At 36.0% G+C, this 14,516-nt stretch overlaps 1 protein-coding gene across 1 annotated transcript; it reads left to right on the forward strand.

Moving 5' to 3' along the window:
- The first annotated feature begins 4,839 nt into the window (after positions 1-4,839).
- LOC114290014 (phosphatidylinositol 4-phosphate 5-kinase 6) lies at positions 4,840-14,492 on the forward strand. The gene is made up of 8 exons (XM_028233879.2): positions 4,840-6,215; positions 7,299-7,466; positions 8,040-8,205; positions 9,065-9,181; positions 9,283-9,476; positions 13,314-13,462; positions 13,559-13,640; positions 13,842-14,492. Exons 1-8 carry the CDS (start codon positions 5,212-5,214, stop codon positions 14,128-14,130), a joined length of 2,169 nt encoding a protein of 722 aa, XP_028089680.1. The 5' UTR covers positions 4,840-5,211; the 3' UTR covers positions 14,131-14,492.
- The last annotated feature ends 24 nt before the right edge of the window (positions 14,493-14,516 follow it).

Here is a 14,516-nt window from a genome sequence, read left to right on the forward strand (position 1 = left end):
CTCTGCATTTGGACCGAGCTGGGGTTCAGATGCATGGGGATCAGGCCCCTGTGGTTCATCACCCTCAACACTTGTACCAGCATGTGGATTTCCCATAGCCCCTTGTATCATTCCAATCATATCATCTCCAATGTCTAAATTAGCTAATGTTTCATTCTCTCGATTACTATGCAGAGATATGTAAGATTCCCCATGATTAATCCAATGTTTGTATTTTTTTAAAAAACCATTCAAAATCAGATGCTCCCGTACACCATCTCGTACAAAATAGTATCGATTCTCACACTTCCTACACGGACAACTGATCATCGAACCTTCAACTCTATTGGTGTAGGCAAACACAAGGAATTCATCAATCCCATTAATGTATTCACTCGACATCCTATTTGGCAAATCAATCCAACTCTTATCCATCATCTGTACACATCCACAAAAATATCTCACCAAAGTAACTCTAAATATAATACCTACACATAAATATTCACTCGACATCCTATTTGGCAAATTAACGAAATGTCTAAAATTTCTATTTAAGGTTTAAATTTATTAAATTAAAAATTTAAGATTTATTTTATTATAAGGGTTAAAATCCTGTTTTTTTTTTTGTATTTTTTTTATTTTCTCTTAAATATTTTTATGACTTATTTAAACATTTGCAATTTAAATTTGTAATCGAACCATTACATGTGTATGATATCAAAAATACAAAAAAAAAGAAATTCTATCATAATAAACAGATTTATTATGGTACTGTATTTTAAGATTATTGTATATATAGACAGATTTATATAGACATCTCTGAAATCTGTTTATTGTATTTTAAATAAACCAATAAACAGATATATATAGACATCTCTGAAATCTGATTATTTAAGATTATTTTATATACAATAAACAGATTTATAAACCAATAAAATAGATTTATAAACAGATTTATAAACCATAATAAACAGATATATATAAACCAATAAACAGTTATTTAAGATTATTTTAAATACAATAAACAGATTTATAAAAAAAAATTAAGATTTAAATACAATAAACAGATTTCAGATTAAGATTAACTGATTTATACATATATAGACAGATTTATATATATATAGACAGATTTCAGATAAACAGATTTATATATATATATATATAGACAGATTTCAGATTTATATATATATAGATTTATATACATTGCATATATATACAGATTTATATATATAGACATTCATCTATATATATATATACAGAGACCGAGAGAGAGAGAGAGAGAATACGCAGAGCGAGAGAGAGTTGTTGCCGGAGCACCACTACTTGTCGCCGTCGCCGCCGCACCACCGCTGGCTTGCTCGCCGCACCACCGCTGTCTTGCTTGTAGCCCGTTTGAGAAATTTGGGGGTGAAGTTAGGGATTTGGGAAGGAAGGATCGAACGGCAACAGGAAAAAGAAGAGGGGGGATTTTTTTATTTTGACTTTTTGCGACGGTATGCTGTAGACCGTCGCAAATAGAAGGCAGTAGTTCGTAAAACGGCGCCGTTTGAATTAATACTTTTTTGCGACGATAAATTTCCGTCGCAAATGAGATATGCCGTCTCAAAAAAAATGTGTTTTGCGACGGTTTTCTTTACCGTCGCTAATACTTCGGCATTTCTGACCCCTCCGCTTAGTTTCATTACCGACGGGTAAGTGCCGTCGCTAAAGGCTATTATTTGCGACGGGTGACGTTACCGTCGCAAAAAACCATTTTTTGCGACGGGGGGCGCGGCGTCGCTAAAAGCTCCGTGTTTTTTGCTATGTTTTCCTGTAGTGCTTATTGAGAATGGATGACAAGGCATCTTAGTGATCTCTGCGAGGGGCGCTACCTTGAACCTATGAGAGAGTAGGAAGATTTTTTCTGTAACAAAAAAAAAAAAAGAAAAGATTTCAGGCATTTTTTATCTTAAATTTTATCATTTTAATTTCGACAAATTAAATTCTAGAGTTCCATTTGTATTTCAATATGCTCCTTCTGTCCATCTCCGTTTGTGTAAGATAATAGAAGGGGTTTAAAGTGAAAAATGCGTGAAACTTTAAGTTTATTGTGTAATTAACTATTTTTTTTAAAATGAAATCATTAAAAACAAAAAGGGTTAATTACAGAATAAACCCTAATGTTTTACATATTTTTCAATTTAAACCCTCTCTGTTACTTTATACAGACGAAGATGTACAGAGAGTGCACATTAAAATATAGATGAAACTCCAAGATTTAATTTATTGAAATTAAAACATTGAAATTTAAAGTAAAAAACACGTGAAACATTGGAGTTTTTTTTTTTTTTAATTAACCCAAGTATAATTTTTCAATGCAAAGAAGGTATATATGGAGTTTCTATGTACTCGTCATTTTCTAATTACACCTCTTTAAAAATTTGAAACTTTATATTATCTTGTTAAACCCATCATAATACCAAATATATTTTCATTGCCAACCTTTCATTTTTATTTAACACCCCATCTAATCTTTCAAACCATAACTTTATATTTATTACCACTACTTTGGACGAACATAGCCATCACTTACTACTCCCATGCTTTCACCATCTAACCACTCCCAACTCATATTACGAAGATTTACCTTTTGAACTCCCCTACTACTACTTTTGTATGCCACTACTATCACTTCGCCTTCTATTGCAAATAACATATTTTCAACGCCTAAACCACCGCGACTTTAACTCCTTATTCCTAACCTTAACCATAGTGTGTGAAAGAGAAATAGATATAAGGTTTTCATATAGAAGAAGAAAAAGAAAAACATGATGTAAAGGGCAATAGTGGTGGATATAGGGAAAAGTAACAATAGAAGAAGGTGAGGGGTTGAAAAAGGATTGCAGGAAAATAAGAGAGAGAGGGTGTTGCGGGATTTGAGAGACTATGTTAAGGAGAGAATAACAGAGAGGAGGAAGCTAAAGAGGGGTTCTGGTTGAAGAAAGGTGTTAAAATCCAATATGACTTAAAATAGGCCTTAGCTATGAGCATATGAACCTTTTGGGTACTCTCTTTTTACAAGTCGATTTTCAATGGATAAGTTCTACTTAGCCTTCGTTTGGGAAGTGGATTGACTTTTTGGCTTTTTTACTCTTTTGGCTATTTTAGCCTAGCCTAAAAAGCTTAGTTTGGGAATGACTTTTTGACTTTTTGATTTTTTAACTTTTTTGACTTTTTTTTTTTGTAAGAAAAGAGTACAATGATTATAGGTTGGATGTAATATTTTGTTTGTTGTGACTAAAATAGCCTATTTTGTCTTTTGTAGCTATTTTAGCCACAAACCAACTTGCCAAACACCATCTTAAGAGATTTGTATCATTTGATATTAGAACCAGCCATCATGTAGAGTATGTGATCAATATAGGATTGTATGGTGCGCCCTATGGTTTGAGAGCCAAGAAATGAGATGACTTATAGGGTGGATTAAGATTAGGGGTGCAACTCGGGCGGGCTCAACCCGAGCAACCCGAGCCCAGCCCGAGTTTTTTTAGGACTTGGGCAACTATATCTTGCAATCTGGACGGGCTTGGGCAAAATTTTGATGCCCGAATTGCAATTCGGGCCGGGCTTGGGCAGAACCAATGGCCAACTCGAGCAACCCGAACCCGAATTGAATTTAATATATTATATAAATTATATAATATAATATATATATATATATATATATAATATAATATATATATATAATTTAATAAATTATATAATATATATAAATTAAGTAAAAGAGTTAGTCTTAATTTTTATTTTTTATTTATTTTTTGTTAGTCTTCTACCATTAGATTAGCATCTTTTATGTCTACCCATAGATCTACCTACAGGTTTCTGGACTCGGGCAATTCGGGTAATTCGGACAATTCGGGCTAACCCGAGCTCAAAATACAAAGCTCGGGCCGGGCTTGGGCAGCAATGCTCGGGTTCATGGTCGGGCTTGGGCGGGCTTGGGCACTGCCAAATACAATTCGGGTCGGGCTTGGACAGACCCCCAACCCGACCGAACCCACCCGAGTTGCACCCCTAATTAAGATATCGCTAAGGTATCAAATATTGATAGGTAAGTAAAACTGTTATATATATATAAAGAGAGATTATCGTTGAGTAAGTGTCAATAAGATAGATCATCGTAAGCATCAATTACAGGGTATAGTGGTATGTTACGATCTTACAATTGTCAATATTGATATTGATGATATGCATATATGCCTGTGGACTACTCTCTTCCTACAAGGTGATATTCACGAGTGAGTTTTATCTAAATGATAACAGTAAGTGAATGATGGAAAGAAGCTCGAAAATTTTAAAATAATCTTAAGTAATAATAAAACTGTAATAAAAGAAAACATGAGAGATGTAAAAAGATATTTTTGTGGCGTAAATTAAAGCAATCGTACGGAGGTAAACATTAAAAAAATTAAAAAATGGGAAAATCATTGCAAAATGTAAGGTAAACGAACTTGATGAAACAAGTCGTTGTAAATTGTAATGATACAAAGTAGTTTAATATCATACCTACCAAAATTAGACTTATTTAGGTGTTTGGTCTGATTGAGACACTAAAATGGCGAACACGTCCCCGCCACCACCCCCAACATTTCTCTCATCCTTCCAACTGTTTGGTCTGTTCTTAGTTTTAGGAGCCAAATTCGGAAACAAAACAACAATGATGTGTTGTTGAATCTTTGTTCATGCCCAATCACGGGAAAAAGACAAAAGAAAAAAAGAGAGAGAGAGAGAGAAAAAACAAATATCCTCAAAATAATGAAAAAGCCATTAATGTAACAGCACCTGTTTTTCAAAACCCATTTGAGAGAAACACAAAAAGCAGACACCCATTTCAGCAAATCCGTAGAGTAGAAAACCCATCAAACACCTGAAACACGATATTATTGTTGGTTTCCTTTCTGGGTTTTGTTATTGTGTATTTTTTATTGGATGGTTAAACTTATATCTGGTTTCAGTGTTGGAATGGTGGTTCGTTTGGTTTTGAGGATCGCATTGAGGGTACACAGAGAGCTCAATCTGGGTTAAGAAATAGAGCAACTTTGAGAGAAAAAAGAAAGAAAGAGGGGGTTGGAGAGAGATGGGTTTTTGAAGAAGTTAGGAGAGATAGAGAGAGAATGAGCGAAGACCTGGGGGACATTGTGAAGGTAAATCACAAGCAAGTGGTAAGAAAAAGAGGCGTTTTTGTTGAGAAAAATGTCAGTTGCCCACGTCGATGACGACGATGAAATGGGTGAGGACTGCACGGTGGTGAAGCTCCTCTCCAATGGGGACATGTATAATGGGAGGTGGGTTGAAAACCTGCCTCATGGGCATGGAAAGTACTTGTGGACAGATGGGTGTATGTATGCTGGTGAGTGGTTCAGAGGCAAAACCATGGGCAAAGGTAGATTCAGTTGGCCCTCTGGTGCCACCTATGAGGGTGAATTCAAGACTGGTTATATGGATGGTCAAGGGACTTATACAGGAGCTGGAGGTACCTATAAAGGTTCTTGGATTATGAATTTAAAGCATGGAAAAGGGACTAAGAACTATGCCAACGGGGATTACTACGAAGGCGAGTGGCGTAGGGGAGTGCAAGATGGACAAGGGCGTTACCAATGGAGCAATGGCAACTATTATAGTGGACATTGGAAGAATGGGGAGATGAACGGAAATGGAACAATGGTTTGGACTAATGGGAATCAATATGAAGGGTCTTGGAAAGATGGATTGCCTAAAGGAAAAGGAGCATTTCGATGGGTGGATGGGAGTTTTTATGAAGGGGTGTGGAGTGAGAACCCGGAAGAACAAAGTGGGATTTATTATCCTTCAGATGTTGGTGATAATAATAATAGTGTAGATTGGGATCCTCAAGAATTGTTTTCGGTTGATTTAAATGATTGCAAGATTTGTCCAGCTGATAAGGTTTCAATATTGCCTTCACAGAAGGTGCTTAATTGGCATAGTCTTGAAGGGGACTTGTTGCACAAGAGAAATGATGCAAGGCCGAGGAGATTGTCCGTGGATGGGAGGCTGAGCAATGGTGTTGTGCATAGTTTTTACTCTGATGCTGACATTGATGGATTTTCAGTGGCAGGGAGAGAGGTAGAAGAAGTTCCAATGCAGATTAGAATAAAGCCAACGAAGAGACAAGGGGAGACGATATCTAAAGGGCATAAAAATTATGAGCTCATGCTCAATCTGCAGCTTGGAATAAGGTAGTACTTAACTTATGATAGGATTTATGATTGTATTTTTCTCTCCTTTTACTTTCATTCTGTGTTACATAGATATGACTTTCTGAATTAATTTTCTTGAAGAAGTAACAACTCCTCCAACCAATTAATTCTTTTGTGTTGTTATCTTATTCTTATCAATTATAATGAATTTGCTTGAAATGATGCTCCCTTGTTTTGTAACCTCCGGGGGTTGATTTTGTCCTTTTATGTTCAACAAATGAAATAAATTTCAAAACCTGTAAAGTAATTGGTATATAAAGTGACAATAAAAAAATAGAAAATTGCTTTCTTGAAGCAATTACTGTCATTTACTTGGAAACATTTGTGTTGTACTGCCATTGCTTTGAATAGTCCTACTTAGAGATCATGCTATTGCATATCTTGTGTATTCCACCTTCCTTGCAGCTTATGGAGATTTCCTCTCCTCTCTTATTTTTTGGAAAGGATCCTCTTCAAAACAATATATTGAGAAAACACAGAACTTCAGGATATGGATTATGGTGGATATGAAATGTGGGAAAAAACATTGATGTATCTGGTTCCATTTCCACTGATATTTGTTGCCATTATGGTCTGAGAGCAGAATATTATAATTTGTTGGTTCTTGCAAGGAATCAATGCTGCATTGGTTGATTTCCAATTAGAAGACAAGGGGTCATGTTTATGATTTGGTGTGACTAATAGGGGTGCAAAATAAAAAATACAATGGGAGTGTCTTATTGGATGTTTAATAGATAAGAATAATTACTAGTTATGGAACTCTCTCTCTCTCTCTCTCTCTCGATACAATAGTGTTAAAGTGTTCACCTTTTCTTGATTTACTACAAATTCATAAATCCATATGACTCTTCTTTATAGCTTCTAGCATAACAAAACTGATTATTTGGCATCATTCCTTTGTAAGGTGAATTGGCTGAAAAATAAGTCAACAATGCTACACTATCTATATATATATGTATGTTTCCGATGTGAAAGCCTCATGTCTCGTAATGATGTTGTTATATATCTATATGCAGTTACAAGTTGCATGTTTCTAATTCATTTTCTCATGCCATTGCACAGACATTCTGTTGGAAGACCAGCCCCGCCTACATCCCTTGATTTGAGGTCTTCAGCTTTTGATCCCAAGGAGAAAGTATGGACCAAATTTCCGTCCGAAGGGTCAAAACATACCCCACCTCACCAGTCTTGTGAATTTAAATGGAAGGATTACTGTCCATTGGTTTTCAGGTCAGCAATCAACACACAATATTTCTATCTTACTTTTGTATGTGTACGTATTTGCGGCTGGCCATGCTCCTCTGTTCCTATGAGTAGGTAGAAACTCAGAAATAGTAAAAATTCACGGAAACTATGGACTTTGGGGCTCAAGGAGATTGGTATTTGGTTGGAGCAAATTCTACAATCCTTAGGTAGTGTTTGGCTCCCTAGAATGAAATGGAATGGAATATCATTCCATCAAAATGTTCATTCCCATGTTTGGTTGATTTAAAAAATATCAATAAAATTCATTACAAATGGAATCATCATTCATCATTTCAAGGGAATGGTCATTCCATATGAGAGCCTAAGGAATGGTCATTCCATTCCATTCCAACTTATTCCAGTGAACTAAATGGAGCATTAGTGTCAACATGAGTGAAGTTCTTTATATCATTGTGAGAAGTTGTCTTTCTTGAACATTTGTCGTTGATCGCACTAATTGAACTACTTCAAAATTAGCTTCAAATTTAACAGCATAACATGACTACTAATTTAGTTAAAAGAAATGAGACCTCATGTTCAAAATAAATATATTTTCAGGACTCTTAGGAAATTGTTCAAAGTGGATGCTGCAGATTACATGTTATCCATCTGTGGGAATGATGCCCTCCGGGAGCTCTCATCCCCTGGAAAAAGTGGAAGCTTCTTTTACTTGACCAATGATGACAAGTACATGATAAAGACCATGAAGAAGGCAGAAGTTAAAGTGAGTTCATTTTTTGCTCACCTCTATATGAGTTTGAGATAAATTTTGAGTTTCACAATTGAGTCTTCTTTTTTATGTCTTTCATTCTCTCTTTCTCAAATACTATTACAAGCACTGAAATAAATTTTCTAGATCATTAAATGCTTCCATACCATCCCTGTTATCCATTGCATGATCAGACCTACTTGCTAGGAAACACAGACACTCCAAAGTAAGTGTTATGTCTGTATCCGACACAGTGCAGACACGCCACGTGGGGTGCTAATTTTTTTTATTATTATTATTTTGGAAGGACATGTTGGGGACACTTCATGGATATGTATGCCTTGTGTTTGGACATGCCTCAGGACACCTTTGTGGTTTTTATTTTTTAATTTATTTATAATTTTAGAAAACTGTTTTGTGGTCAAAGTAAAATATATGGAAACAAGGAGGGGGAAAGTAAAAAAACTAAACAAAAATATACCCACTTATACATCAATGCCTCTCATATCTTTGTGACCTAAATTTATATTCATATATATAACAAATAAAAATATACAAAAATATTTTTCTATTCTCGTATTCCTCTTGTGTCTATATCTTAATCATTTGAAAAGCATTATTTCCCACTTCTTTTGCAAACACCATAATGTTGAAGTAATTCCTGAAGTATTTGTTTAGTCTCTAAGATTTTGCAGATAATTCCACACCAAAACTTTATGCTAATCAAGCATGCATTCAAAACATTTTTATTTATTTCTGAATTGTTTTCCCGCTGGCTTCGAGAATTTCCACAAGGTTTTTGACAAGTTATTTTGGATCTTTGACTTTACATGATGTCTTATAGCACTCCAATCATGATTGACCAAAACCACAGGTTCTATTAAGGATGCTTCCAGCTTACTATAATCATGTTCGAGCCTTTGAGAACACTCTTGTCATCAAATTTTTTGGCCTTCATTGTGTGAAATTGACAGGGCCTGCCCAAAAGAAGGTAAGGTTGAAAGTAAACAAACCCTAACTCCAAAATTCTTTATCATGAACTTCCAAGAATCAAAGTTGTACTTTGACTCATATTCTTCATTGATGTCCAAGGTGCGATTTGTTATAATGGGGAATCTGCTCTGTACTGAGTATCCTATTCACAGACGTTTTGACTTGAAAGGTTCTTCACTTGGCCGCACAACTGATAAACCTGAGACTGAAATTGATGCGACAACCACCCTTAAGGACCTTGATCTAAACTTCATTTTCCGATTGCAAAGGGCTTGGTTCCAAGAGTTTTGCAGGTGAACTTCTGTTTTAGTAACTTTTGTTCCTTTTTATTGCTTTTCATTTTTTATCTATAAAGCGATAGAATGTCAGTGCCAACTTCTTTGAAGTAGTAAAAAATAGGGCATTTTAAGGAGAATGGAACAACATTACTGCCAATTATTTCTTTTGCTCCCATATTCTTATTTTCTTAGAATTTCCGAAGGAAGAAGACTTCTTTTTCTGATTACTCTCATCTTAACAAAATGAACATTATGTGCAATCAGAAGACCTTATAGCTTCATTTCAAACAAGAGTGGCTCATGAGTCAATCTAATTAACAGTACCCACACTGATGATGCTTGAATTGCTCTTATGATGTGGATGCTCAAGCAAAGCATAAAATAGCATAATCAGTTGCCAAAGAGTGCATAAATTGTTCACACAATTTAGACCAAAATATTACTTAATATAGACTGTGGATACACGTGTCCAAATCTCTTATGTGATGCCAGGTCATTGTTATGTCATTATCTACATGAACTTGACAGCCACATATTAGTCTGATGAGGTGACGCATGGACCAATCAACCATCTCCAAGTATCTTGATACTTCTCTTTGAGGTCAGGCCATGTTGGTTGAAGCTCAGATACAATGTAGTCTCAAGCTTAGGAGCTCAAGGATTGCTGGCGCCCTAAGGGAAACAACAAAAGAGGCGACAATCAAGAGGGCAATAAGCAGCACAATGAAGTGAATGTTGTGGCCCCCACGCTTGTGGAACTGAAAGACACCCCCGGCAACAACAGCAACCGCAGCAGTCTAATCCACCTCGCAGACTATTCGCCCAGATACACTTGATGTGACCCCACGGTTTGGCCAACTGAACCTCTGATCAAGTGTGTTACTTCTCTCACTTGCAATGACATGTTGAGTAACACTCCAATTGAGCATGTCTCTCATATGCGTCAGACCTTTATCTCCAACATTCACTCTCAAGCACCTCATTGTACACTTGTGTTACTTCTCTCACTTGCAATGACATGTTGAGTAACACTCCAATTGAGCATGTCTCTCATATGCCTCAGACCTTTATCTCCAACATTCAGTCTCAAGCACCTCATTGTACACTTGCCCATAAACCCTTAAAATCCCCCCTCCAGCTTGGGCTGAGTGAATCTCCGCTCAACTGTGTTGTCCACCGTACTCACGATGACACACTCGACAGCCTCAATTTGATCGGGTGATCCTCAACTTGATTGTGTCCCTCCTTTGCTATTTATCAAAAAAAATAGAGATTGCGTCCCTCTTTTGCCTTGGTTCCTTATTTTCATAGGCTCTCTCCAAAAGGCCTTTCAAGCTCATGCTAGTTTAGGTCAGGACTCAAGAGCATAGTGTGGAGGCCTTCTTGGGGTTTGTGCCATAGTTGTAGGGTGCTTGAGCAACCCCATAACACTCATGTGTAACCTCTGAGATATGTGGTTCGGCAATTAGAGTTCAGGGTTCATCAAGGCACTTGTTCCCCTATCTCAAGGGACTTGCACCTTGACAAGTCTTAGAAAGACTATATTCTGTAAGACAACTACGAACCATAATAAAGACACTTGTTGTGCTCCGTACCTCCCAGGGTTTGAGGAGCACACCTAACTAGAAAGCACGGATACGGATACGAGGTACGGATACAATACGATACGGATACAGTGATACAACAAAACCTAAAAAGGTAGGATACGGATACGGTTAGGATACGTTAGTAAAAAAAAAAAAAATTATTAGTAGTGAGTTACACATAAGCTCAAGAATGTTGAAAAACCACAGTAACTTTATAATGCAAAATATTAATCTTTAAGCCACTAGCCAGTTTATTTTTAAAATTTTCAATAGGACTCACAAATATTTCATTTCAATATCAAATCTAATATGTTGATATTATAATATTAAAACAATCTACAACTTGACACTATACTTTTTCCTTTTGCACCAGTCAAAAATATTCTATACATGCAAGTTTATTTGTTTATTTATTTATTGATATTTAATTTTACTATTGTGATATGATATTATTAATCATTATTTCTATGTAATTATAGGGGACATGCATGATACAATGAAGATATGTCAATTTGATGAATTCTATTACTTTAGCTTACTATGTTATTTTTATATAAAATAAAAAAAAAAACTAAGCAAAGTATTGTAAAAATATTCTATTTATCCTTACAATTATATTATATTATGATGTTATGCAAAAAATGATACAATTCTAATTTTGTAAAAGGAGTAATACGTGACTTGGAGCATTTGATACTTCAAAATTAATTAAGAAGTATCCGATAATATGTGGCTTGGAGCATCCGATACTTCAAAACTAAGTATCTGATACTTCAAAATTAATGAAAAATTAATTAAGAAGTATCCGATACTTTTAATAAGTATCTGATATGTTACCGTAAGTATCAAAGAAGTATTGGTATCCGATACGGATACGATACAGATACGTTTCCCTATTTGAAGGATCCATGCTTCATAGACACCTAATGATTATTGTAGCTGTTTAGGCGTCTATTTTTCTTCTAGTTTTCAGGTCAATGATACTGAGCCATATGTCCCCTTGTCTTCTCTCGAGCATTTGACACTGTGCATTCAGTTTTATTAGTTGCCAAGTCCCGATTGTCACACCCCAGATTCTATGACCCGAGTACGTGATTGGGGGAAAAGGAAATAGGAATCAATTAATAAATATTAAAGGATTAATTGTGTCATTAAAAATACAAATCATGAAAAGGGTCTCCAAATGCCAAATAGGTAGTAAATAAGTCAAAAAAAGCATATAAAATGAGAATTTTGAAAATAAGGGAAATTTGACAAATTGGGAGTGTGAGCACTAAGCGTTGAAGTCCGCATGTAAGGGTGAGCTGCGCACTCAAGCACAAGTAAGTAAGTGGAGCTTGAGCTCCCACAATAGAAGTCCCAAAGTAACAATTGTATAGAGGAACACAAGATAAGTGCAAAATGGGGCACTCGAGCCCTAGTGGCGGGGAGGCAAAGTATATTAAATAGCTCAAATTGGCAGGGGTTGGCCCTCACTAAGTGCCTTCAGGCACTCAAGACCACCTGGGAATGCTCCAAAACCTTATGCTAGAATAAGAAAATGGTCCCAAAACCTCCACCCATGTCTCACAATGATTTACAATCCTTTCCTTTCCAATAACCCTATCAAACTACTACATAAGATATTCCAAGTTAACATCCTTCCATTACATACTGCACTTCATGTTAGGGACTGTTAAGTCACCAATTATCCCAAAAGCTTAAGCTGTCACAAAATGAGTCTGACAATGTTTATCAGCTATCCAAATCACGGAGTAGACAATCAAATAGAGACTTTGGTTTTCCATATATTCTCCTCTCTCTCTCTCTCTCTCTCTCTCTCTCTCTCTCACATCATTCAACTCTCAACCCTTCCACCTCCGGTGGTCTCTCGTCATCTCAGTGCCTACCATAAATTTCTGAGGACTCCACAAAAAACCCTCTCACCCTCTACCATCCACATAGAGAAAAGGAAAAATTGGTTAGGAGCTTGAGAGCTCTTTGATTTGACAATAGTAGATGCCATAGTGAGGTTAGGAAGGAAACAAGAAGTTGATTGGCAATAAAGTTTTAGATTTTTTATCAAGTCACATTTTTAGAGAAAACCTGTGCCATGAAGGGATAAAACATATATGTCTTTTGTGAAAAGTATACGCTTTGAAAAGATCACGCATGTTTCTGCATCGACATCAGAGCAAATACAATTCCAGAATTAAGTCTAAATGAGGGATACTCTCAGGTGAATGTTTGAAACTTTTTGTAAGCAAATAAGGTTTTCTTCATGCAGGCAAGTAGACAGGGATTGTGACTTTCTTGAACAGGAGAGAATTATGGACTACAGTCTTTTGGTCGGTATTCACTTTCGAGAAACTACTCCATACACTAGGGAAGCCCGTAACACTGAGGGTCGTACTTCTGGAGTCCGCACTCCTACTGGTTTAACTCTTACCTTCTCTGGATCAACTTCCCCTCTTCATAATTTCAAGTTGAACAACAGTTGACTACTCAAGTATGTTTGCTCTTCTCCTACAGGAAACGGAGACCCTGATAGTGATGGAACAGCCCCTCGCCTTTCAAGAGCAGACATGGATCAACTTCCTTTTGACCCTGCCCGGTAAGCATAAACATGTGAATGTTGTGAAACTAATAAACAAAAAATTGAAGTTTTGAAGTATCCCCAACTTGTTCATCAGCGATCCAATTATATGTGCATAGATTTTTTTATCTCAATTAGTTCTTCAGTGCTTATGGAAACATTAATCTGTAACTGTTCTTAATTTCTTTTACCTTTCTCATTGAATTGAGTTTTTTTCAGGTGGGAATCCATCAAATTAGGCATAAACATGCCATCACAGGCTGAAAGAACAGTGAGAAGAAGTGATTGTGAGTTTCAGTTAATTGGAGAACCAACAGGACAGTTATATGATATCATCCTCTTCTTTGGCATAATAGATATATTACAAGATTATGATATTAGCAAGAAGCTTGAGCATGCATACAAGTCAATCCAATATGATCCAACTTCAATATCTGCTGTTGATCCGAGGCAATATGCAAAACGTTTTCGAGATTTCATTTTCAAAGTTTTCAAAGAAGACAGTTGAAGTTACAGATATATATACATATTATATTTTCCAACTTACAGCTAATAGGCAACCCATGTGTAGCTAGCTAGTCTTTGGTGGAGAATATGGAGATGATAGTGCTTAACGGTATAAAATTAACTATCCGCCAAGATTACATATGCTTCAGTAATCTGACATTACAGTATTAGTATCTTCCATTAGTCCTAATCCCATTTTATTCATAGCTACAGATGATGTGTGTTTTAGTTGAGGGGTATAGATTAGCATTGCAATACTGGTCATTCAAGCCTGTTCCAGTTGGAATTCTTCTTGTACCCATTATTTATTTATTTATTTATTTATTTGTCCCAGAAGGTGAGCAGTCTCTGGGATTTCCAGCACTGAATAAAAATGTACAGAAGGAA

The sequence above is a fragment of the Camellia sinensis genome, chromosome 5, assembly GCF_055761805.1.
Source record: "Camellia sinensis isolate YWXY chromosome 5, ASM5576180v1, whole genome shotgun sequence".
NCBI lineage: Eukaryota > Viridiplantae > Streptophyta > Magnoliopsida > Ericales > Theaceae > Camellia > Camellia sinensis.